The 27,555-nt window shown below is 37.8% G+C and overlaps 2 protein-coding genes and 1 long non-coding RNA gene across 4 annotated transcripts in view; 2 read left to right on the top strand and 1 right to left on the bottom strand.

Moving 5' to 3' along the window:
• The first annotated feature begins 582 nt into the window (after positions 1–582).
• On the top strand, positions 583–2,663 carry LOC139135308 (uncharacterized). Its single transcript, XR_011552967.1, has 3 exons — positions 583–704; positions 992–1,057; positions 2,560–2,663. It is a non-coding gene; the product is annotated as an uncharacterized lncRNA (long non-coding RNA).
• Positions 1,309–12,477, bottom strand: LOC139135305 (egalitarian protein homolog). The gene is made up of 6 exons (XM_070702645.1): positions 12,335–12,477; positions 7,799–8,319; positions 7,224–7,369; positions 6,583–6,663; positions 4,202–4,446; positions 1,309–3,587 (listed from the first exon to the last, which is right to left on the bottom strand). The coding sequence occupies exons 2-6, from the start codon at positions 8,280–8,282 to the stop codon at positions 3,506–3,508; spliced, it is 1,038 nt and encodes a 345-aa protein (XP_070558746.1). The 5' UTR covers positions 8,283–8,319; positions 12,335–12,477; the 3' UTR covers positions 1,309–3,505.
• Positions 12,478–12,499: 22 nt separating this feature from the next.
• LOC139135303 (sarcolemmal membrane-associated protein-like) overlaps positions 12,500–27,555 on the top strand; it is an 88,687-nt gene continuing 73,631 nt past the window's right edge. For both annotated transcript variants that reach the window (XM_070702644.1, XM_070702643.1), the window contains exon 1: positions 12,500–13,455. In XM_070702644.1, coding sequence (XP_070558745.1) covers positions 13,267–13,455 — 189 coding nt within the window. In that variant the 5' untranslated portion in view covers positions 12,500–13,266. The remainder of the gene's footprint in view (positions 13,456–27,555) is intronic.

Raw genomic sequence — 27,555 nt, 5'->3', positions numbered from 1 at the left:
GTTCCCTGTGTGTGCATTCTACTTGAAAAATGTCTGGAGTGTTCAATTTCTGGATGATCAAGCCACTAAACTTCAATCCAACAATGTTCTCCTATATTTGTCATTGAATGATACATATCTGCTGAGAATGAGTGTAGAAACAGAGACAGAGGTCAAACGATCAGTTTCCTAGTTATAAAGCTGTTTAAACTTTTCTCTATATTTTGTAAGTTGATAAAATTGAGTTTATGAACTGAATTTGAAGAAAAGATGTAATGATTCAATTCTTGATAGTATTTATTTAGGAAAACATGTTACCTGCACTTCATCACTGCATAATACATGATTCATAAATTAAGCCAACCTTGCTCTTCTTTTAATGTTTAAAGCTACACAAGTTTGCACATTCAAAATAATTTACCATTTTGAGTTTACACTCATTTTTTATTGAATTTTCTCAACCAAATTTTTTTTTCGTTTTTGCAGATATTGACGCCTATTACGTTGATGAAAACAACTGAGAATCACCGAACTGTCATCTGCATAATATGAAGAAGTTTTTACCACTACAAAATCCTTCCCAATGGATTTTTCAACGAGCATCTTGACTTTTAGTACTTTCACACAAGAATAACCAAGTTTGTTATACTATACTTGTCTTATGAGCTGAAAGTATCATTCTGCAGTCTTTAGAAGAGAGAAAAAATATGGCAAAATTGCAACAGGTATGCAGTTTTCCTTCAAATGTAGAGAAAGTACCATGATGTATTGCAACATGCCATGTATTCCTATTAGAAAGTTTGTTATAATTAGGGAACACGAACAATGACAGAGGCTTTTCATTTTCAGCTAGACATTTACAATTACATCATATATGTGCACATGTACTTCAAACAATCTTTATGGATGGCATTATTCCTCTGATGACGTATCAAGTGTCTCGATCACCCTTCAAGCCTGGGTCACAGAGTGCAGTGCGAACAACAACTTGACCCTTCATTGTCATTTCTAGGTATACAGGTATGGCAACCCCACTGAAAACCCTGGAACTGTTTCACAGTGTGGAAACATAAAAAAGGTTTGTCAATGCTTTCTAAATAATGGACGTCAAAATGGAATACACACATTTGATTTTAACCCTTTGAACCCAGCTCGGAAAAAAAATGTAGGTATGATGTCATAGGTCACCAGGGGGTCAGGGTGCAAAGGGTTAAAACCACAAGTTCACCATGCTTTGTGTAAAACTGCCACTTGCATCTAGAACCAAAACTGTACAAACCCCAGCGGGTGTTCAGGAAAGAAATAAACTAGCCAACTCCCAAGCAGAGATGCTTGTGGAAATAAGTGCATGTATTTATTTCCGATTATATTTTTAAAGTATGTCAGTGAAAGACTATGGTATACACCCAGAATAATTGCAACGTCTACCCAAATACAAAGCGTAAGACTCACAAAAATGCAGAAAATAAAATAAAGTTCACAGAGTTTGAAACCTTGTCCGAGTAATATTTTTTTTTTCATTTATAATGATATTTTGAGGCTGTTCTGGATGTCTGGCTTTGACCATGCTAGAATTCATTGTCAGCAACAAATTGCACATCATACATGATGCAATGCCTTGTAAAGGGTAATACTCTGTATTTCAGCATTCTGTGGGGAGCAGAACGTGTGTTTGTTTCACTGTAACAAAACTTACCATTAAAAGTTACAGCTGCTGTGCCTTGGAACAGATATCATACTCATTATATACAGTATACTCTTTGTACCAAAGGTCAGTGACTTCAACAAGGTACATGAATCCATTCATTAATAATTGCTTCCTGTATTGCAACCCTGCGACTCTGGGGGACCAAGAGGTCTACCCTGTGGATAACAGTCCCCTAACCCTAGCTCCAATGTCTACAGTGATACCTGTCTATTCAGGACATCTCTTATCTCAGAACAGCAAGTGTCCTCAGTACAGCGTTGTCCTTTAACTGGGAGATACATGTAAAATTCTGCTCAACTTTGACTAATAGTAGGAAAATAATAAAAATATATGAATCATAGAGTGTATGCTGATTACAGAGATGTCGGTTTTCACTGTGCATTGTAGGACCCTGACAGAAAACAATCTTGTTTAAAAATAACTTCAATTAGGTTATGGTTGAATCAGAATCACACTATCAACAATTTCATTCTGTACATTAATGAATAATATTTCAGAAGCCAATGAATGAATAAAACCAGACAGCACTGATCACAAGTTTTGGTTATTTTTAAAACATTGCAATGCAATGAGCAATATCATTTTCCTGCCTCCAGTATTTGGCCAAGTTACTTTCTCTTGCACAAGGATTAGTTTCTCAAGGTCATGGTCTGAGTTCTTCACTTTCTGACTTTTATTTTTATCATAGCATGAGCATTGCCAAAGAACCAATGCAATTATTTTTGTACTTGTAATTTCTGAAAATCTTGATAAAAAATTTAGCACACTGCAAATTAATAATAATAATACATGTACAATAACATTTCTTGAATTCGAATGATCTCCATGCCAACAGGTTACTCATGGCTAAATAAACTTTCTTTTGATTTCAGCACATATCAATGCATATTCACAATGATGGGCGCCCTCTATGGCATGTGACTGATGTATGACATTGCCCTCTGATGCAAGCAAGTTCTTAAAATTCCATGTACAGGTACAGCATTAATGTTATGCTACATTTTAGCAGTTTTAAAGCGACTTTTAAACTACCTGCTTTCTTTGAGGGGGGGGCCATCAATTATCAAAGGTGATGCATGAAAGGCAGAATTCCTCTGTTTAGGACGAAGGTATGTGCATTGGGGGAATGGTTTAGATATATCCCTTTTCCTGCGAAGTCCATATTTCACCACCAGGTCAAGATGGTTAAAATTAATGACACACAACATATTCCATATAATGTATTTTACATTTGAAAGCTGTTGAAAACATAAATACTGTACATTTGATTTTTTTGGACTAAAGATTCTATAACAGACCAAGCCAAGTGGGTGAAAATACGTCATGTTTTGGCTCAATACCGCTTTTTACTGACTTGGCTGATGGGGAAGTGATACTGTCTGGCAGGAAAAGGGTTAAGTATGTTTCCGTAGGTATCAAACTCGCAGGAAGGTTACTGTCATGGATTATGAAATCAATTTTACATTTTGTAGTCTTGTTTGGAGGTTTGGAAGCATGGAGATCAGAATAAGCAAGGAAGGAACTACCTTTCATACATGTCAGTCTTAGTGATTGACAACCCATAAGGAGGTAACTGACTCAGGTATGTGATAAAGTTATCTGCCCTCGGCATTTGAGATGAAAGACTATATCCATGCAAATTGGTAAGTATGGAAATGAAGTCATCGGTCAATCATGTCTAAATGATTCGTCCACATGAATGATCTCAATGAATATACAGATAGAGTTCAACTGTCTTATTCATTATTGCAATCTGAAGAATATTGTTTGTTGGACTTTCCGACACTTGACCGCCTAGACTTTCCGAGACCTGTCTGCCTATGCTTTCCAATTGAAGTGGCTGTTCACACTTTCTTGGCACTGTCTTTCCATAAAAGAACTCCATCCAGTGGAAACCAACCTGAAAAAAAACCAAGTTGTGGTTGAATGAATGAAAACTGGTATAGTTAATGCACTGTAAAGTCACCAATTACTCAGTTTGCTCAAACAAGCCGTATTGGATCATATTGCAAAACAAATTCATCTGAAAACACAAGTCCTAACATTCAATCAGGTTGCTGTTCATCATATTTTGTGAAAACACAGTTCTGTAATTGGTGTTAAAATACAGATTGGCAGCTCATTTTCGTTTCAAAAAATCCTAAATTTTGCTTCCAATGAACATGCACAATATGTCTCCTGATGATTTTTGATCTCAAAAGACATTGTATCAGAATTTACTTGGCAAGGCCTCTAAGTTTTAAAGCTTGCACTGTTTATCATAATTTGGCTGGAGCCAAGATTTATATTCTCAACAAGAAGACCTGCACAACATTTGGAAGCTCGTGAAAATTAGCATATTTTCAGCCAAGAGGTCTTATCACCAACAAATACATTCACTTGCCACTTATTATTTCATAGAAACAAGGATCAACAATTTTTTCCTACAGGATGAGCTTTTTCTATTCATTCTAATAACAACTTTTTCAACAGCAATCTAACATGTACTCATTTCAACAGTCGACTGGTACCAACCTTTTCATATTTTCATAAACTGTTGGTACCAGTGCTGAGACATCTTTGGCGGCGTAGTTAATCATTTCAGTGGTCAGGGGACGGGTCTTCCAGAAGTTTGGCGAGAAGATCATGCGTCTTTTGAAAGACTTGGACTCTTTGAGCTCGTTGCGACGACCACCGAAGAGTTCACAGATGTGATTCAATCCAGGACCTGACTGTCTTTTATCGATGTTGTGTTGCAACATCAGAGTACCATAGACACTCTGTCAGATAGATCAACCAAAATACTTCGATAAACAACTTCCTTTCTGTAGAAAAGTTTGAGTTCTATTAAAGTGCAGTGGGATGAAAAAAGTGCAATATAGTCTTTCAATTCAAGCTACAGACACCAACGTAGAATCAATAGGATCTGATAGGATCTGTATGATGTACCTATTTTATATATATATATATATATATATATATATATATATATATATATATATATATATATATATATATATATATGCATGTATAGTACTTTCATTATATTTTTCAACTATTATCTGCTTTCCCTTTTTTGAAAAATATAATGAAATCACTGAACCACTGTTTTTACTATTTGTTCATTGTAAAATGCACACAGATATCTTCACAAGAAATTGAAGAACTTAATGCAAATGCAAAGTCTTATGAATATAAATTACTTTGCATATGAAGTAACAATAGTATCAGTAACTTAGTTATTTGAGTTTCATACATCTCAAAAACAGTTGGACAGAAACTTGCCAAACTGTGGTTACATTTGCCTCATGTAAGTGACTAGGTCATACCATTTTTCTATGATCCTGGATACTTCAGAAGTTTGACAAATGTATATACACGTCTCAAACAAGGCAGATGGGGAGCATAGAAAGCTACTGCAATTGGTATCAATATTTTCCCCTTGGCATTAACTGTCTTAAAACCAAATGCGGTTACACCATATGAGTTTGAAGGAAACATAGGGCCAATGTCCCTGAAGCTACTATAGACATGGATGGTATAGAGGACGTACATACCATAATACCAGATATAGCAAGTGCAGAGGTCCTTTTGCAATATTCTTATGGCAGAAGAATTTTTTCCCCCTATATAGACATAAGAACTGGCAAAAATTGCCCTCAAAACACAAAATGAAGTATTTCCTAACTATATGAAATTGTTTCACTAAGGTCATCCTATATACCAAATATCAAAGCTGTCTGACCAGCGGTTTTGAAGAAACAAGCAACCTAACAGCCAATAAAGCTCTGCTATGTTATGTAGAGAATAACTATTAGTGACGCATGTGTGGATGAAGAAGGTGACTTTCTTTGCTAATTCATTTCAGGATGGCCTGACCAAAAACGGCAAAAATAGCTGCAAAAATACAAAACTGAAGATTCTATCAATATATATATATATATATATATATATATATATATATATATATATATTATATATATATATATTTATATATATCACGTTAAGATAAAGTATAGGAACCTGTATACAAAATATCAAAGCAATCAGACAAGTAATTTTTGAGAAACAAATCATTAATGTTTCACCAAAAATGGCAAAAATTGTCCAAAAACTAAAAATTGTAGATTTCACCATGATTTGATTCATGGTATTTTAATACTCCTATAAATATCAAAGCGATAAGACAATTGGTTTTTGCGAAAAAAAATGTTTGACCAAAAAATGACCAAAAATTGTCTTAAAAATTCAAATTTGCATAATTTCTGCACAATTTGAAGTAATCTGATATGGGTCATCCCTAGGGACCTATATCCCAAATACCAAAGCTGTTCGACAAGTGTGTTTCAAGAAGAAGATTTTTAAAGAATTTTTAACCAAAAGTGACAAAAAAATTCCTTAAAAATACAAATTTGCATATTTCATCACAATGTGAACAAATCTAAATAAGGTCACCCCTAGGGACCTGTACACTAAATATCAAAGCTATCTAACCAGTGGTTAAGAATAAGATTTTTACCAAAAACGCCTTTTTTTGAGCGAATTTGCATATTTTCAACGATGTAAAAAAAACAGAAAAAAATAGGTTCTCAAAATCATATTTTTGCACCTACACAAGAACTATTAAATCTGTAAGTACTGTGGTTCTCAAGATATTTGAGTGGACAGACATCCTCACAAACAGAAATACATATATACATACATCCATACATACATACATATAGACTGATGACGGACGCCAGACGGATACCCATCCCAATAGCTTCTATAGACTATAGTGTATAGTAGCTAAAAATTACCTTCCAGTGACATGACCTGCCGGTTACAGTAGGATAAAATGATACTTTTTCAGATAGGTGAAGGTAGGATTGTTATAAACTCAGGATAACACTGTTGTCTGGGGGCCAAATACTTACTTCTGTGTCAAACACATTCCTGAGAGTCACTCCAAGTTCATGATATAACACACAGCTATCACCTCTACAGTTGTGCATTACCTGAAACAAGAACAACACTGAATCACGCATCAGGCACCCTGCACATATAAAATCTACATAAAAGTAAAACTGTACCAATTATTTTTTATCCTTTAGGCTTACCTGATGTGAGATCACAAACAACATGTCAAAATATATAACAAAGTAAACATTCTGCTACATACAGCAAACAGTATGTGAAGAGTTCAAATGATCAAAGTCTGAAATTGTAAGAAAACATTACAAAAGGTGCTGGCTGTGCAGGAATTCTTCAGAAATTACAATGTAAAAAAACGACCGACTGCAATTCAATAAATAGATAAGTAGATATTTTGTAGCAATGGACTTTTCATGCCATTTCAAAGTTTAAGATTTAATTGCGGCAATCATCAACTCATGGAAACTTTCGCCATAATGCATTTTATCGTAATTGCATCGCCATGAATTTTTTTTTCCTTATAGACTATCTGTATATTTACACTGAAATAAGGCAAGATTCCTAATGTATGGAAGACTGAACCAATAAATTGAATGACATGAACCCATGAAGAAAAATAAACGCAAAACAGGATCCTGTATACCTTCACTACTTCGTCGCTTTCCAAGAGATCAGCCAGCCTGCCTTGCCTGAACATTTTATGCTTGTTTGCTGTGGCCAGAACATCAAACAGGTACACTCTGCCATCACACGTTGCCATCTGAATGAGATCGAGTTTACCATATTTGCCTAGAGTTTAAGAGCAGACAACAGACATGCAAGGTATAATAGAACAAAAGTTTACTAGGCAAGGGGATGGCTTCCTATGCTTTGTGTGCTTTGTATATGCAACATTACTAATGTCTGATTTCATTGATCTACCTTTGGGAACTCTTGTAAAATATGTTGGGCAACAGCAGTGTGCTAAATATGTGGACATCAATGAACATTTTATAAGTCTAGAAGTAGATGAGGTGTATTTGGTGTATGTGTATGAAAAAAGACACTTATATTAATGTGCAAGACTGTTCACTTTTCCAAGCAAATAAGTTACATATGAGATATATATCAGGACATTCCCAGACTTCTGATGGCAGGCATTGTGGATTCAGAATTATCAAATATGATTCAAGCAGAAACACAGGCCAGAATATATTCACTGGAAAGTTTTTACCTTACCAATATTTTCCCCTTCACAGTCTATTGCAACTACTGCAGATGGCTGACTCATAATCCGGCGCACAATGTCCGAACATTCTCCTGGTGATTTGACAATTCTAATATTCCCTTCAGTATTCTGTTCATTTATTCTGGAAGGTGAGGAAGAGGACTCCTCTGAGAATTCCGAGCTGAGTCGCTGGACGGATGCTTTCAACAGGGACTCAATTTCCTCTTTGGTCTTCTTGGGTCGCATGGACACACTGCCACCAATCACTTCAAAGAACTGTGTCTGTTCTGACAAAAAGTCGTACAAGTCGCTTTGCTTCTTACCAAGGAATCGTCGGACTTCCTCAGGACATTTCCTGGTTGGGACTTTCCAGATCAACTCGAAAAGGTTACTGATTGCACGGGGGCTTTGGCGGGTTAGGTAAAAATTGAAAAATACAACTGCATCTCCAGTCCATGTGGGACAACCAGACTTGATCCTTTTCCGTGATGTCATCGTTCACACATAGGTTGCTGACAGAACTTGCATATCACTGAAGAAAATAAATTAAGAGAAGGCTACACAATCGGTACCAATTTAACCATAGGGGGTTGTAGTAATGTCCGTCCCCAGGGTTAGGGGCAGGGGTAGGGGTGTCTTGGTCTCAGCAGAATTCTTCTTGATATAGTTTATTTTATTTTAATACGTTTGACTATGATATGTATTGCCAATAAACATTTAAACTGCCAATCTTTGGTGTCTTGGTCTTATGTTAGCACTGGTTTTGTAACGTTTTTTTCTCCATCCGCGTTCGCTGTGTCACGTATTTGTCCTTTGACAATCTTACGCGAAGTTTTGTCACTGTGCTGCATCTATTATCTGATGCGTTTGATTGCCTAATCAGAGTTCGCGTTTACGCAAAAATCGTGCGTATTTACGCATTGAAATTGACTCTCTACGCATTTTTTTCATCGTTATGCGTTTTCTATACGCAACGGATAACACCGAAAGCACTCCCCACGACTGAGCTTAGGCGACAACCAGACGAAATTTGTTGCAACACATTTCTGTCAATCACTCATTTTGTGTGGAAAGTTTCGGATTCTCTGGGCGTTGTCTGAAAAATCGGCATGGTAGTCCACACGTAATATCACGTTAGGCACGTTATCATGTCAGCTGTGCCTATGAATTACGTTGCTAATTTTCAGGCGAGCGATAGTTTCTGAAAGTGAGTGATTGACAGAAATGTAGCGACAAATTATATAAATGCCAACCGTGCACGATCATCGTGTCTCGCTGTTCCCAAATTTTGATCAAGCACACAATGCAGCATGGCGTCGAAGCAGACAAATCTGTTTTAATTTCTTTCAACTTTGCTCTTCGAGTCCGTGAAAAAAATGATTCATTGGTAGAGCTCGTCGGAATCCCGATAAATTTTGAACACTGCAGAAGTGTCTGGATGGTAACTGGTCGTTCAGGCACCAAGTCGTTTCGGCCCAAGTCGTTTCGGCCTCTCAATTTCCGGTCCCAAGTCACTTCGGCACCGCAACCCAAGACGTTTCGGCATCTGTGTTTCGATTTTTTTTCAAACTATTTAGTAATTGACTGATCCGTCATATTCGTAAGCGTGACCTTTGCGTTCTGACCAGTACTTTATGTGCATTTTGTGTGAATTTTGCCGTGCTGTTTCCTCACCGCTTTCAAACTTTTTCCGTGTTGGCGGCTATTGATATCGATAAACTTGTGTCACAGATTTGAAAATGATATGAAGTTTTTTCTTACGGTCTCTTCCCATGTTCTCACAAAGATTAAGCATGTACGTGAATGTTAGTTGACACTACTATACTTTTTAGTACTTTGATTTGTAACATTACGCTCCAGCACTAGTTCCCACAGGTAGCCTTCAGCGGTGTCGAAACGTCTTGGGTTGCGGTGCCGAAACGACTCGGACTTGGGGCCTGAAATTGGAAGGCCGAAACGTCTTGGGCCGAAACGACTTGGTGCCGAAACGTCCAGAAACCGTCTGGATAAGCTGCCATAACTCTAACTTTTGGGTTGCCCGATGTGTTGTGACGGTTGCATGTATACCCTTCGCTGTTACGTTTCAACATTGTTCAAGTTGTTCGTTAAACTGTTTTCAGTAAAATAATGTTACCTCGTACAATCCGAATATGTAGTGTAGGTTTATTCAACGGCACATTGTATTTTGCTGTCAGTTTTTTCATCAATCGAGTGCGGAAGTGAAATTACGCACTCAAATCCAGCCATTACGCAATTTTATCAGACTAATGCGTATGCCGTACGCAAGGAGAAAAAAGTCACCTCGAACACTGCTAATGCGCCAAAGCAAGCAAAGGTAAATTACTAATCTGTGGACGCTGTCACCAGATTATCACTGGATTAACTTTGATAAAGTCAACAACACACGCACCAGCAAAGTATTACTGTTCAGTTATACCTTGCTGGTGCGATCGTTGTTGACTTTGTCAAAGTTAATCCTGAGATAATCTGGTGACAGCGTCCACAGATTAGTAATTTACCCTTGCTTGCTTTGGCACATTAGGCAATCAAACGCATCAGGTTATAGACGCAGCACTAGCACAGTGACAAAACTTCGCGTAAGTGACACAGCGAACGCGGACGGAGAAAAAACATTACAAAACCACTGTTAACATAACAGACACCAAAGGTTTGCAGTATAAATGTTTATTGGCAATACATATCATAGTCAAACGTATTAAAATAAAATAAACTATATCAAGAAGAAACCTGTGCTAAGACCAAGACACCCCTAACTCTACCCCTACCCCTGGGGACGGACATTTCTACAACCCCCTACATTTAACTAAAATTCTAAAACCATACACTGTATGTGTACACATACATTACCTGTGCAAACACACACCTGCTCCCCACTGCTATCGGTGCTTAAAGAATGAACAACTGGTCCTTTAACCCTTTCACCACCATGGTTTGGCCCAAACCCATTGTTATCAATGGTGATTGTGGACCTGTCAGGGAATTGTGGGTGAACAGGTTAAAATACTATGTTGGTTGCGAATTTCATATTTCTGTTTGACTTTCATGATTTTTTCTATTGCATATTTTATACATACACAGGAACAAACATTCCTGTACTAGAAATACAAAATTACATATTGTGGTATTTAGGCCAAATAAAAAAATATGTGCTGTTCCGATTACATGGTTTTCAAAAATAGGGTAGGTAGGTAGGGAATTTTTTTTTTCAATTTTTTTTTATTCCTCAATGTGCATTTTGTACGCGTTCAAACAAACTATCAGTAAATTATTTCCTCATGAAACACACTCAAATTGAATATCAAACTATTAAAATAAAATAAAATCGTGTGATTTCATGCGTTTCATGTTTTTTCATATAGTTATGCTTACTTCCTGGTTTATGAAGCTCAAAAAAGTCTAGGGTCGGAGGATAAAATTGGGGTAGGTCGGGTAATCGGAACAGCACATATTTTTTATTGTGGCCTTTAAATGCAAGTCACAGTCTCACCTGGTGTAAGACAATGTACTCTTTGCTATTACAAATAACATAATCGACTTTGTGTCACACAGATATTTTATTTGTAATACCTGCCATAGTTACATACAGTCTGACCATTGTTGGATGGTGTGGGCACATCACTGGGGAAATCATATGCTTTATTCATAGTTTTGACTCCATGGTCTTTCCAATAAAACATGTGTTTGGAACAAATGGTCTCCTCTACAATAAGCACACTATTTGCAACCCTTAGTCACTTTACCACACATAACATTGCTGTGATATGGCAATGTGTTTTTTAGGCCCAAAGCACAGGGGTTCCCCTGTTGTAGTATAAGGGTTCCCCTGGTAATATTACAATATTACTATTTTAGAGGGCAACAGAAATGGCACTGGGGTTCAAACACCATTATCCATCTTCCAATTTTTCCCATACACTCTGGAGAGGAGGTTGTTTGCAGGAAATACATGTTTTATTATTGGAAGGGTCATAGACTGAAAACAAAGAATAAAGTATCCCGATTTTCCCAGTGATATTCCTATTGGCCTTGATCAATGGCGTGGGTTGGTACTGTGCCTACCAACAGAGTAGGGTGGCAGCATTGATCACTGCTGTGATCACAGTATCTAGAGAAGAAACTTCTGTGGAGCGACTGTGCTAGTAAGATTGAGCACCTCCATGGATTGATTGTGGAGGTAGTACATAGATTACTAGTAAGCGAGCTGAAGTGATTTTCCTCTATCCATGACCATAGAGGTAGTGCTATCATTTTATGCCTTTTATAGCCTCCTTGGCGTCTTCTGTTGTTACCTCTCTACAGACATGCCGATACTCAAATTTGGCATTGATTACTTTGAACGTAGACAATTGAGAATTGACTGATTGCTGTTAGAAATGTGTGATGTGTACCAGAACACTCGTTTTCGAGTGTCCATGCTCCACATGCGATTCCATAAATACACAGTGACAATGGTGATGCATGTTATTGATGCAGCGCCGAGCTACATAATAAAGTGTGAAGAGGTCCCTTGTGAAAAAGTGTCATACCTTAATGGTAAATCTCCTCAATTAACTTCAAAACGGCTCACAATTTCTGTCATATCTCGCCCCGGACTAGCACAAGCAGTTTTGATTACCACAAGCACCCGCACACACCGACAGCTGGCTCATGGCGCCCTCTATGCTGACTTAGGCTATGAAGTTGAAAACGAGGCAGTGAAGTCCCAAAAAGATGGCGGCCGTAGTGTTTTGAGTCAGCTGAGCGTATCCGGCAAGATTTTCTTTTTTTATGAATGCTTGAAAGTTCGAAGAAATCTTCACAAGACCTGCAGCATCTACTGACAAGCATATACCCCTTGTGTGTTGCCGAACATTATCGTTGATGCCCCTCTGACACAGCGGCTGGGCTACCCAAAGGCGCTTGTACGTTTCGAAGCACTGATTTCTGGCGAGGGTAAATTTCAAGATGGCGGAGTACATGGAGTTCAGTTGACAAGAAAGTTTTACTGTTAATTTTGTTGGTAACCAGAAAGTTTGTAATACTTTGTGGCCGTATATTATGACCGGAAGTCTATGTACAGGTTGTGTTTTGTGGACATGTGTTGCGATAGCCCCGCAGACTTGTTGACATTTTGTTTTGCGATTGTGCGTGTTGATACTCGAAAAGTGAGATACATGTATACACGGAAGGTACTCCACGAGCAACCCCGTGTTGGCTGAGGGCGCGTTTTTTTGTTCCTGCCGCACCGTAATCGCACTTTCCCGTGTAGAACAATTCAAGTCGGAAGACACCTGAGAGTAACAGTTTTCCGATTTACGAGTTCCAAACTAGGTCATCTTTCAAAGTCAAACAATCCGCTCCATGCGAGACATTTGGCGTCTGTTGCATGTTGTGGTCTTGCTAAGGATTCCATAGGAATAAATAAATAAACACTAATTCTGCATTTATTGGAGGACGTACGTTTTCTCAAGGAGTAAGGATGACTGCTATAGCTGTATTTACGTGTCGTCCCAATTCGCACCCTTTTCAAGAACGAAGGGTGCCCCTGAATGAACCTGTGAAAATTGGACGCTCCGTGGCCAGGTGTAAACCTACTGCCAATAATGCAATATTTGACTGTAAGGTGTTGTCCCGGAATCATGCTTTACTGTGGTACGAAGGAAGTAAGGTGAGTATTCATATATTGTCAAAAGTGGATGTTATTACATGTAATTTACATTTTACTGAGATAAACCTGGACATTTGCCAGATGTCAGTATGGTTTGGATAATGATGTTGACATGTGTACAGTTTTCTGGCGTGACCTGAAGTGAACACAAGTCTTACTGCGAATGGTGTCACCATCGACTTTGTTGAAATTCTCTCAGGTCACGAGTCTATTGCATCTGGTATTTATTACAGGAGAACAGACTGTAAGACAGGGACTGGTGATCCCTTGGTGTGAGAAATTTTACGAAGCATCACAGTCTTGTCTCACGTTGTGGAAAAACTCTGGCAACCAAATCATGATTCATGTGCTGCCAAAGCAATCTCGTGTCAAATACTGGCCTTTAATTAAACTCTACATACCAAACTACAACAAAGTAGTATCCCATCCACCGGGCAACTAATCAAACTGATTTCAAAATAACAGGTTCCACCGAGGTAGTTTCAAGGTAAGATTGCTCGGAACAAACCAAACCAACCACCAAAAGTCTTCAGTTGTAAATTGCTGAGAGTACTTGCATGCCCTCGTAGTATTGCTATGAATTAACAAGATGAAGACAAAATGAGAAGCTTCCCAGAATTATTTGAAACATGAAACCTAGTCACACAAGTTAGTAATGAAACAATGTATGGTATGTAAGGTAAATGCCTGAAGTTCAGATGGAAACAATTGTCTTCTTGTCATCAAAATATTATGTAGTATTGCTATGAATTAACAAGATGAAGACAAAATGAGAAGCTTCCCAGAATTATTTGAAACATGAAACCTAGTCACACAAGTTAGTAATGAAACAATGTATGGTATGTAAGGTAAATGCCTGAAGTTCAGATGGAAACAATTGTCTTCTTGTCATCAAAATATTATGTAATGTATCATATCAATGTGGCCAACACCCATATCCTGCACAGGATAAACATTTTCTTTGGTTCAAAAGTCAGTAGTGACATTACATGTATGTGATTGATTTCACAGATAATGTGTTGGTAAACTTCATTCTAAATGTTCATAATAGTGGACAAAAACAAAGCATGTCACATGGTCAGGATGTACTTTGGTACTTCCCACTGACCTTTCATTTGAATACAATGACACATGTATTTTTAAAATTGCCTTCACCACTACCAACTTTGAAAAATCTTGTAATTCATATCATATAAGATTGTACCATGGACAGATGGTTTATATTTCCTCACATATTGGAAGTAACTGGTACACAAACATCAAACTGGCTTGAGTTTGATCATTTACTGTGTCAGCAGCTTTTCGTGAAATACAAGTTTATTACAGTGGATCCTCATGTTTTGGGAAGACAAATATTACATACAGATGTACTGCTGTGAAAATCTCCAAAATATGAACAGCAACCATGGATTTGCATACCTGTTAATATCACTGAACTAGACAATCATGAAAATGCAGGTCATAGTCGTTTATTCTAAGTAGATTTTCTTCCATGTAATGCCATAGGAATCTCTTTGTGTTTAGCTATAAGAAAGGATTATTGTTGAAATGTTAATGAAAGAGATACTGTAAAATCATAAATTTTCATTGGGATTTAATTTCACTATTTGGATGTTTGAGACATTTTCACATGGATTTAAATTCACCCATTCCCCCCCCCCCCCAGTAAAGCATAGACCCTCAAAAAAACTATGAGTACAGCAATAGAATAAAGATGGATTGATTGATTGATTGATCGATTTATTTATTTCAAACTCCAACACGGATATGATACAGTTTAAAACCATATACATCTGCACTACCAGTAGGGTTTTTAGTAAAATCAAATAAAATTTGGTTACAAGACAAGAAAGCCACGCAAAACAAATGACACACAACCAGGACAAAATATAAAATGAAAAACAAATTCTTTGGCTTTTCTTTTAAAAGCAGAAACATTCAAAGTTTGCAGACATTGATATTGACATTGACATATTGATATATTGTCTAACATTTTCACTGAGATTTAATTTAGAGGCTTTCATCTATATCAGTGAAAATAGCAAAATTAAATCCAAGTGAATAGTTAATTTATGCCTTTGTAGCACATGTACTGCAATGGTAACATTCACTATCACAAAACCATAGTTTGCTGTTTCATTTCCCCACTCGTACATGAAAGGTGTCATGTCTGAAATATTTACTGTTACTGCTAAAACTAGATTTTCACAGACTTCTAGTGTTTGGTGTACATGTAGTTCGTTTTATCTTTGCAGCCTCTCTGTATCCAACGTGCTCACCGTAGCTGACCAGTCTGGTTGTTGATAAAAATGTTATTATGTTTTAATAAGGTGTCGGTAGGAGTTAGTAGTTTGCTTAGTATGGTGAGCAACAATTTGACAGAGAAGTGTCTAATCTGAGCATATACTTTTCTCTGTGTTAAAAACATTTTAGCTACATTCTTCAGAAGTGTACCATCCTATCCATTGTGTGTTTGCCAGACCTGAGGGATAAAACTTAAAGTGCAGACGACATAGTGATCCTGTGAACCCAAAATTCTCATTTTAGCTTACTTCACTGTAAAGGTTTTCATATTAAAATGTACACGTTATGAGAAATTTTAATATTGGTGCTCGTTTTCTAAACTTCAGCAATTCCGTGTTCAGCTCTTCTCCATTATTCATCTGTGAGACAATTTTAGAATGTGGAGTCATTGATGTTCACAAAAGATCATAGGACTGTAGTAAAAGTTCTGTGCAAGCAATAGCTGCATTCTCTTGATACTGTTGAATAAAACCTTGAATTTGAACACACACATACACACACACACAGCAGTGAGTGTATGCAATATTGTTCATCACAAAAGTCATTGGTCATCTCTCAAGTTCATGATACACAATAGATGCACTCACTGGCTTTGTCATTGAGAAGGCTATGTAAATAATGCCAGTCTGGTATCTTGACGGCGTGTCCAGTGTCCCATGCAAAAGGCTTTTCCACGTTTGGTTCAGGGCATACTATGTTTTTGTCCTGTACATCCTACAAGCCTAAGTACAATATATTTTTTTTGTTTTAAATTTTTTGTTTTTTTGGTTGAAATTAAATTTCAGTTTAAAAGAAACTAGAAAAATAGTCAACAATTTAGGTACCACTTCAAGAGAAGCATTACGTATTGTCCTTACACACTTCCTCTGCTCAGCTACAAAAGGCCATTTTTGAATGGATACCACACCCCTCCAAGAAATAAATTCCCTTATGGCAGTGTGTTTTTCAGAGTTCCTGCCTATATCCAGAAAACAATTATTCATGAAATGTAGTGACTTTACAATGTACCTAAATGGTGTAATTGCTTCTCATTATATGAAAATAGTGTTTCTCGTGATTGTAGTGATCATCCTCAACAAAACAAGTAATTATCGTCTACATGAAAATATTTTTATTGTATGAAAATCTGATTGTTGGTGAGTTAACAATGCTTGTACAGGACACTGCACTTTATGTTCAGTGTTGAGGCTGAAAATAGAGACTGCACGAAACCTGGAATGTGATCTGGTCTGTGGTGTAATTAGAATTCCATTTACCTAAACCTATTATTTGTTAATTTCCCTCCATTTTCAATATAATTCAATCATAGTTTAATCTCACAGTTAACAGTTTGTAATTTATATTCTGTAGTTATTTTATGTATGCGTGAGTGTCATTTGAGATACTGACTGCCCAGTGCATTCTCTATACAAGAGAAATCGCAGGGTATTTTCAATTGTATATTTAGAACATTGTGGTATTGTTTACCATCAGAAGTTGACACTGCCCGCCATGTGTACTTCATGTAAGTGTTAGAGCAGCTTTTGAAAAGTGCATATTGACCTATTTTGGTGGTACCTTCCATCCATACGTTTATGGTCTTTAATAGTTCGGTTGGCATCATTCTTGAAATTTGGCATCTCTACATCCATCACTTATCTCGTCTGACATCATGGGAAGTCCAAGGATGTACATGTATGTAACCAAGAATCAAGCCATTGTCGTCTCTTTTTCCAGCCCTTAGAATCCAGAACTACAGAACAACAACTTAGTCGCTGAAAATATGGTTTGACCCTAAAAAAATTGCTACAAAAGGTTTCTCAACGGTTTTTGATAGAGTCAAATGTGCTTAATAACATAGTAAAAGTCTACCAAAATCTGACCACCGGAAACGCGTCATTTTCAAGATGGCGTCCAAGATGGCCGCCATATACTTAAAATGGCCATAACTATACCAAAAAAAAATTGCTACAAAAGGTTTCTCAACAGTTTTTGATAGAGTCAAATGTGCTTAATAACATAGTAAAAGTCTACCAAAATCTGACCACCGGAAACGCGTCATTTTCAAGATGGCGTCCAAGATGGCCGCCATATACTTAAAATGGCCATAACTACTTAAATATTAAACCTAGACTAGTGATGTCTGTGTCTACCACCATGTTTTAGTGGTTTAGGAATCCAACTATCATATCTAGATTATAGGCAAGTGGTCATAAGTCCCATAATTTGCATATTTGTACATGTATTAAAAATAATCACTGTCACATTCTTCGTCCAGAACATGTTGCTCATGTGGATTTTCACAATTTCCGAGGTTAGGTAGTAAAGGGAAAGCAACTCCACACATCGTTCATATTTTGGTGTTTGCGTTTTGTGTATGAAATTGTGTATAATATAAGTGTATGTCATGTTTGGCTGTTTTAAGAAAAGTGTTGCTTAGCCATGGTGAGACGTATCCGTAATCTACGTGTCTTGATGTTACTCCACACTGGAGTGGAGAGACAAGTGTGACACTGCGATCCGTTGGCGCTGAGTTTTCTTCATCAGTCGCTTGAAATTCATTCTTGATTGGTGAGACGTGTTGAATGGTTGATTGTTTTTATTTGGTAGTATATTGTTCCACTTACATTTGGTGTTCAAGTAGGGAAGCTAGAATGTCTACTGGTTGGTCTTGTTGTGTTTGTGTAGGTTCGTGTGAACCTGAGTTCGAGCTGTCGTCGCTTTTGTGAAGTCTGGCACTTATAAGTGTATTGCCTATATTTCTGTTCCTTCTATATGCGATTATTGGTTGATTTTGGAACAGTTTTTTATTTAGTGTTTCGTCTTTTTCAAGTTCATTTCACTTTTCTGTCAAGGCTTGCTTGATTTTTGTCATTTCGATGTTACGGGCTATATGTTGTTATGAAGACTACTGTACAAAATACATGATAGCTCTGCTAAAAATAATCTTTAAAAACAACACATTTGAATTAAACGATGAATTCTACCGGCAAATATGGGATGCTCTATGGGTCTCCCTCGTCGCTGGAATAGCAGATATTACATTTCACGAGACAGAAATGAGAATAATACAGAAACACAAACAACAAATGCCGACCTGGCTGAGGTTCAGGGACGATGTTTTCCTGATTTTGATCGGAACACAACACGAACTCAATGAATTCATATCAAACATCAACAAAATGCATCCTATTTTCAAATTTTCGTTTGAAAGCTCCTCTCAAGAAATCACATATTTAGACCTGACTATCTACAAAGGTCGTCGATACAACAAAAAGAACTTTCCCAACACCAAGACACACTTAAAACCAACAGATACATTCCAGTTCTTACAAAGAAACTCATGCCATCCGGCAGCAACATTCAAAGGTCTGATCAAAGGTGAAACATTATGATACATCAGAACATGCAACAACGAAACGATTTTACAGAGAAAGTCACACAATTAAGTGAAAAATTACAAGACCGACAATATAAAAATACCGCAATTATACGGTGTCCATCACATTTGATCTGAATTGGTACATACCAGTATGGGTACCAAAGATCAACAATAAATGTTGTTTCTATCAGTGCAGGAAAATTCCAAGTTGATGTTATGACAATGATTTCTGCACAGTACAGCCAGAAAAACAACAAGAAATATATAACCAGAAAAACAAGAATGACAAAAGTAAATAACGTCTGAAACTGTAGGTGCTGGAGGTCAACTTTAGCAACATGCATAGCAAAAACAGCTAGTCCCTCTTAGTTTGAGCAGGTCTGTTAATATGTAACAGTTCAAAAACAATGACAGGAAATGACTCAAGGTCAGTGGAGTAGCCTGTTTCAGTCACTGGCATGCCACCACGCCTACATATTTGCAGGATTTCCCTTTTCTTACCTCATTTGCACATTTTTGACGTCCATTTGAAGAACATCACGTCTCAGCCCCTGCATCTACCCTGTACACCAAATACTGAGATGATAGCTTTGGCGGTAAGGGAGCTTTTGCGTGTGACGGACATACATCCGCACTAACATACCCACATACATACATAGAGACACACAGACGCCACCGACTCACCATAAAAGCTGTTTTTGTTATTTATGTACATACCAAATATGAGCTAAAAATGAAATAGAACGCATTATCAGAGAAACAGATCATAAAAGCAGAAAAAAACAGCTTGAACAACAAAAAGAAAGAAAGAACGCCACCAACAATACAGTAGTCTTCATAACAACATATAGCCCGTAACATCGAAATGACAAAAATCAAGCAAGCCTTGACAGAAAAGTGAAATGAACTTGAAAAAGACGAAACACTAAATAAAAAACTGTTCCAAAATCAACCAATAATCGCATATAGAAGGAACAGAAATATAGGCAATACACTTATAAGTGCCAGACTTCACAAAAGCGACGACAGCTCGAACTCAGGTTCACACGAACCTACACAAACACAACAAGACCAACCAGTAGACATTCTAGCTTCCCTACTTGAACACCAAATGTAAGTGGAACAAATATACTACCAAATAAAAACAATCAACCATTCAACACGTCTCACCAATCAAGAATGAATTTCAAGCGACTGATGAAGAAAACTCTGTTTTCGAAATGCAGCGCCAACGGATCGCAGTGTCACACTTGTCTCTCCACTCCAGTGTGGAGTAACATCAAGACACGTAGATTACGGATACGTCTCACCATGGCTAAGCAACACTTTCTTAAAACAGCCAAACATGACATACACTTATATTATACACAATTTCATACACAAAACGCAAAACACCCAAAATATGAACGATGTGTGGAGTTGCTTTCCCTTTACTACCTAACCTCGGAAATTGTGAAAATCCACATGAGCAACATGTTCTGGACGAAGAATGTGACAGTGATTATTTTTAATACATGTACAAATATGCAAATTATGGGACTTATGACCACTTGCCTATAATCTAGATATGATAGTTGGATTCCTAAACCACTAAAACATGGTGGTAGACACAGACATCACTAGTCTAGGTTTAATATTTAAGTAGTTATGGCCATTTTAAGTATATGGCGGCCATCTTGGACGCCATCTTGAAAATGACGCGTTTCCGGTGGTCAGATTTTGGTAGACTTTTACTATGTTATTAAGCACATTTGACTCTATCAAAAACTGTTGAGAAACCTTTTGTAGCAATTTTTTTTGGTATAGTTATGGCCATTTTAAGTATATGGCGGCCATCTTGGACGCCATCTTGAAAATGACGCGTTTCGGTGGTCAGATTTTGGTAGACTTTACTATGTTATTAAGCACATTTGACTCTATCAAAATCCGTTGAGAAACCTTTGTAGCAATTTTTTTGGGGTAAGGTCTTTTTTTTTCATAAATGCAGCCGACTAACTGTCTGGATTCTAGACGAAGCAACGTATGTGTAGGGCTTCACTGTAGTAGGCCAGGGAAAGATGTTGTAATGTAGGTCCTGCATTGTAATTCAACTTATTGCAATGCCATGTAATCAAAAACACTTCAGATAAATAATCCTGAATACACTGTGCATACTGTAGACCACCAATCGCCACAGCCATTGAACTCTGCTTGACCTTCAGTTCATCACTGATGTCATGAAACCAATTACCTCCATTATTGATGGTGGTATTATTGTGTTATTAACATAGATAAATGCATCATTGAGTGAATTTTCCCAAGGAATATTAAAATTCTCTTGTTATTGTGATCGGAACTACAAATAAATTTTTCTTCTTCTATTCTTCTATTCAGCGGCCAGTAAAAGCCAGCTCTCTAATTGCAAATTCAAGCCATATCTGCAATATTTGTTGTAAGTAATTTTGCAAATACTGGGTCAGGAAAGACTTCCGTACCATATACATGTATTAACAGTTGCCAGTGGAACTTCTTCAAAGTAAAACCTCAGCTTCCTTGATTTTAACTCTGCCACACTCCAACTATGCTATAACCCTGTCATTTTCAAAGGCAATGAGACGGATATATATATATATATATATATATATATATATATATATATATAGGGTCTTTGTAGCATAAAGGGTCTTTATTTATACAATAGCATAAAGGGTCTTTACCAAAGGTCAGTCTGTCAAATACATTAGACAGGTTGTGACATGAATGAGATTAGGTAAATTGTTTTTACAAAAATGCAGGTTCCATAACTGTCAATGTCATTCCTACAATCAGCTAGTATAAATATAAGCAGTTGTTTGCCAAAATGGTGGTGCAGATCAGTGTCATTTATGTAACAGAATATTGTACATGTAAATCTTTGGAAAATGTCAGAGCAGTTCACACATTTATGATTCTTTTGAACATTGATGTTGTGTGTACTGTAATACTTCTGTTAGACCAGCACATCGTGTACCGGTAAAAGTGAAGATCAAACAGAAAAATGCATTCTTATTTTAGGTCCGATACCCAGGTGAAAGTCTATTGTATAAGCACAGACCATTCATCAGAGATTGTGGTTGAACTATTGATATGGAAAGATTTGTAACTCTACATCGTTAACTTATATATTATGCATAATATGTGTGTGTGTGCTGTTTGTTTACAAGTTAACATTCACTTACGTAGTGGTGACTTTGAAATCAGAGTGATAGAATTTGCCAATTTTCTGCAGTCTTTAGAATTTAGAAATTTTAGCTCCTCAGGTGACTTTGACAGGTGACAATTAAGTACATGTACATATATGTTTGGCTGACAGAATGTTTACTTAACAAGTCATAGATGGATGTTGGATTGTGTGATTAAAGTTCAAAGTCTGAAAAAATATTGTCAGGAGGCATACCCTTGTATTTATTTATTCAGTCACAGTGTTCACCTGGAAGGTAAATGTAATCATTGAGTCTATCAAAGAGATGGAAGTAGTCCACATGCTGTGGGAATACTGCCAATGATTTTTCCACATTCAACTGACAGATCCAGATGACTCCCTGAAGCATGATGACAATTTGCTCAGTGGCGGGTAAATTGTGTGTGTGTGTGTGTGTGTGTGTGCTCTTGCCACCCATTGCAGATGTAATCACATTGTCTATTAAAGGTGTACAGTGCTAACTTGATGGTTGGAAGCAAATTTAAAACAAGAGCTGCAACATTCTTACAGTACCTGTAATACATACAGCCTTCTATAATATAAGATGAAGAAAATTGACGCCAAAGACATTACTTTCAATTATGTACCGGTACATGGAAGTAGATTTTATAAATATCTATGATTTTGAAAAAAGCTCTTTCATAAATTATAATTTTTATCATGATAAATATAGTAATTTTTGTGGGTATTGAAATTTTTCACAAGGTACATGTATAGCCAGTTTTCTCATGCAGATAACTATTTAAGAAATATGTCCATCAAAATGATTAAAGGCTGGTGTTCAGGGAATACTGTAATGCTTAGAATTTTGCTGAGGGCATTACATGTACATAGCCATGTTCGTGTAGCTTTCAGTATCCTGGGATTTTGCCATGGCTTTTACATCAGTAAAAATTCAGGTTTCATGATGTTTGGTCTTGTAAAGATCTGAGATGCTAACAGTCCTTCAGAATGTCAGTCCGTTATTTGCTTTTCAGGAATTTCCCTAATAACGGGTGACATTTGCAAGGGAATGTGTTATTGTAATATGAATATACAGCCAACTATGAACACACTGGCAGTGAGCACAATTTTCATAAAAGAACTCTGAAAAATACATTTTCCATAGAGATTTATTTGCCAGATTTGTTTAAATACAAAATTGGCCCTTTGCAGACCCCATGACTTCAATTTGATAGTCTGAAATTCATCTTTTTGTCTGGGTACAGTTGTCAATCAGTGTAGCCTCTTTGCTAACTTGGCACTCCATTGACTCATAAAAGTTCTCTCTGACGCAAGAAAGTATTCATAAAACCTCCTCGTATAGAGCTGAGGCAAAGAAACTTCCATTAATTCCTAACTTGACTGATAGAGTTCGTTGGGTAGAGCACTGGTCTAATAATTTACCAGTAGTACTCATTACAGACATTATCCCAATATCAATGACTACAGGCAATATCAGGTCTAGTCTCCTATGCCACAGTATACTATATAAATTTTGATTTCTAAATATGAGATCATATGATTACTTGAGTCTTTTCAGCCCTTGTAGTACCTCAGTGGAGGTAGAACTTTGACCATGGCATAGACCTGAAGTACGAATGTAGCAGACTCTTGTGGTGACAGTTGTAAATTGATCAATGTGAATGAAGCTCTAATGCGGCAGATGACCCACTATTGTACCTTACCTTTTGGTACATTCAGTAAATTCCATCAGAGACTCATTCCAGACAATGAATGTGACTGTATCTCGAAGATTTCTGTAATGGCAAAGGTTATAATAAGGCCATACGATGACAAAAAATCATTTTGGATTGCTAAAATTTGCTTTTCTTCAACGTCAAAGGATCATTGCCAATGATAGTCTCATCTATGTACACCTTTTAATACTTATATTTTATCTACTGGATTATTCAGCAGATAATGCCGTCACCAAGAATGTAGAATTTGTTGTATCCAGCAATTGAATCATTCTTGTTTGTGTCATAGTGCGGTTATAATCAGATACAATTGAATGGAAATACAATTGTGCCACTGTCTAAAGGTCTGCACATTTCAACAAATGCTGCAAAAAAGTCCCTCAGACAAAGACAGGTTGCCAGTGGTGCTGTCTTGAACCATGCACAAAAGTGTGGGCTTGCTCTGAAAGTTGACAAAAGGAAATGTGTCTATGGGTACTGCTGTTACTGCCAAATGACTACAGGTGTACATTTCGATGCCCAAATATCTAAATATAGACCGTTGATTGACAGTGCCTCAGTACTTTTACTCTTCACAAACTTTCTTCTGATCCCCTTGGTTGTCATCGATCATCATAACCACCAAGTAACAGTGATGTGGATGCAATGGTTGTGCATACAGTATTAACTTTGTCCATTCAATAAATTGAGCTTATGATGTTGGGGGCTGCCAGTTCTCTCCATAATGTCATTTTCATTGTCATGATGACACATTGAACAAGGCAGAGTCAGAGCCTAGCTGGGCTTTGCTGTCTGTGCATAAAGAGTGCCAGCTCAGCAAACAAAGTTTCTCAAGACTTGAAGTCAGTTTTCTGACCATGTAAATAAATCTTGTTATTTACATTGAAAATTGTTGTCTTGTATTGCTAGGAATGTTTTGCATAATATGTACTGTTTACAGACAACACAGGTTTTGTCCACTTTTTGGTAACTCTATCATTTTTGAAGACCATAAGATGATAAGCAAGTATATGTACAAGTGACTATATTGAACGAAAATCGTTTGCACATGGCTATATCACTGGAAGCGACATACTCTCAGTATCAAGATTTTGTACAGGTACTAGCAGTGCCGATGACATGGTTGTTCAAAATTGCTTGCAATTTTTTTTCTGGGCACAAGCTACAAAAATGATAATTTGGTGACTGTTAATACTCTTCATCCCCTCCAGCGACACAGTAAAATCTCCTTGTCATGTTTGATTCAGCTGGCCTTCCCTTTCCTTGGGCATACTTGATTTGCCTCAAGTCTTCTAGATAATCAGAGTTTCTGAGGCAGTTCAAATATATGGAAATCTACATGTACCTGAATAATGTTATCTTGTGGCATTCTTCTAACCGATACAAAATGAAGTAATTTGGCCAAATCAGAGTGTAATGGTAATCCTCATCAGTTACGTTTCAAAATAAATTTCACTTTTATTCACTAAAATGGTTGATTTTAATCCATTACGAACAAAGGAGTTAATATCATATTTTTTAGACTTGCATAACGTTACATCTTCACGTGGTAAATTCACTTAAAAAGCCAGGAGATTTTAATCATCAGGCCCTATGAGTAAACCGATTATCAATTTCTTTTTTTTTCTGCCATTGATTAAGTGTTTAAATTTAACAAATCCTATCATGTGACAGCTCAAATTACATTGACCTGCCATTTCTCCATGGCTAACATAAAGTGAATTATCTCTTGATATACGTGACCTGACACACTTAGGTTTGTGTTCTTTAATTGGGTTATTAAAGCAAACAGACAACATTGTATTAAGAATTCAAACAGAGATGTAGGGAACAGATTGTTATCTGTGGCGTTTCCCCCAATCAAAATGTCAGAAAACCATTCCCACATATATTTCGGTCACCTAGGCTTTGAGATAGTTTTTTAAATGAACAAAAATTCAACAGGTCATGTAGATTTATCATGTTTATTTATAACTTATCAGCGTGTAATGTAGAAGTGATAAATTTTAATTCCATTGACATGCAATGATATACCCTGCAGACAGCAGTTAGCCAATTAGGACATCAGTATCGACTGGCAAGTTTTGCAGTGGCAGGCTTCCATGTTTGCTAATTAGTCTACTACCTGTACAGCCCAGCTGTACCCCTTTTCCTGCCAAGTCGGTGAAAATCCGCTTGAAATTCGGTGTAGCTAGAATCTGAGCAGCCACGGCCGTTATCCTGCCAAGGCGGTGGAAATCGGGCTACTTTTTGGTACCCCCTTTCCTGCCTAGTCGACGGAACTACGTGTAGCAAACCCTTGCTCACGCTAGGGGTCGTTCGAGGACAGGTTTTGGGCGAGGAACGGCGTTTGCTCTCGAAATGGGTTCACAGGGAGTCCAACGACAGGGAAAGGTGCAGAAGCTACCCAGCCAGTCCCCTACCCCGTTGGGGGACTGTTTTTTGGGGGGGGACAAGTAGCGTACTTGGCAGGTTAGCACGGTGACGTATCCTAGCGGAGTTTGGGCTAACTTGGCTCTGAGGCACTACATAGATTGCGGCCGAAATTGACCGTCTCGGCAACGCTAATCTGTAAGGCAACCGCCTAAGACCGCCTCAGCTGGCGGTGCAATTTTTGCCAATGGTGCAAGACGAAAATCACGGACTTAGTCCTGATTGACGGGAAGTGCGGACGGATTTGACGGACTCGGCTTGATTAGTCCCTGACATGGAACTGATCCGAACGGACTTGAGCGACATTTTTGAAGGGTAACCACCGCTTTTAACCGACTTGTTACCTTCTCGAAAAGACTACCCACTCAGATGTCGGACGTTGTCGGCTGCACTTGGCTCTAGACGTTCAAGCCGTGCAACGAAACACACCGCCTCAGCCTTGCCATTCACGAACATGGCCTCAAAATTTGATACCATTGTTCACCGACTTGGCGGCTGCGGTTAGGTGCGTGAACCGTTGTTCACCGACTTGTTACGCCTATGTTGTCCCTGTGAAGTTCGGCTAACGGCTGAGTCTAACGGGAGTTGGCAGACCTGTGTTTGGTTTATACCGTAGTATGCCCGACTCAGGTAGAGGTACCTGTCTGTATATTCCGAGTTTTACGCACTCGGGCGTCAATGACGGGTCGTCATCACCGCTGATGACGTAGACGTGCTGGCCACGTTATTTGAAGGAGCCATGTTTGCCCAACGGACGAGGCCGAGACAGCTGTTGACAATTTCGGCATCCTTCATCTTTGACCGCCTTAGTTGGGTAAGCCGCTCAGCAGGCGACGGTTATGACCTAAACAAGCCGCTGAAACACTGTTCGTTGCCGTACAAGAACGAGACGGCCAGTCCATTACTGCTTAATGGGCGATCTGTCGGGTTGGCTTGTCACCGACTTGGATGACAATACGCCCTGCGCAGGCGTACTTAGAAGGGACATGAGGTTAAAGATACGGGTTTCCCACCCGTACTAAACATGGGCTTGGGCCAACGTCCTTGGGTGGCAGGTGCGCATGCCATGTACCCAGCTGGACGGAATGTCAAGTTGAGATGCT

This window comes from Ptychodera flava, chromosome 6, assembly GCF_041260155.1.
Source record: "Ptychodera flava strain L36383 chromosome 6, AS_Pfla_20210202, whole genome shotgun sequence".
NCBI lineage: Eukaryota > Metazoa > Hemichordata > Enteropneusta > Ptychoderidae > Ptychodera > Ptychodera flava.
Note: the sequence above shows the minus strand (reverse complement) of the source record. Positions and strands in the feature narration are given on the sequence as shown.

Bases quoted from the DNA above. Each gene is read 5' to 3' on its own strand.
- LOC139135305 (XM_070702645.1), bottom strand. From the start codon at position 8,282: ATGACATCACGGAAAAGGATCAAGTCTGGTTGTCCCACATGGACTGGA. The intron at 7,370-7,798 runs GTAAGGTAAAAA...CTTAAACTCTAG, and splicing joins CTGTGAAGGGGAAAATATTG to GCAAATATGGTAAACTCGAT. The intron at 4,447-6,582 runs GTAAGTATTTGG...TCTATCTGACAG, and splicing joins GGAATGTGTTTGACACAGAA to AGTGTCTATGGTACTCTGAT.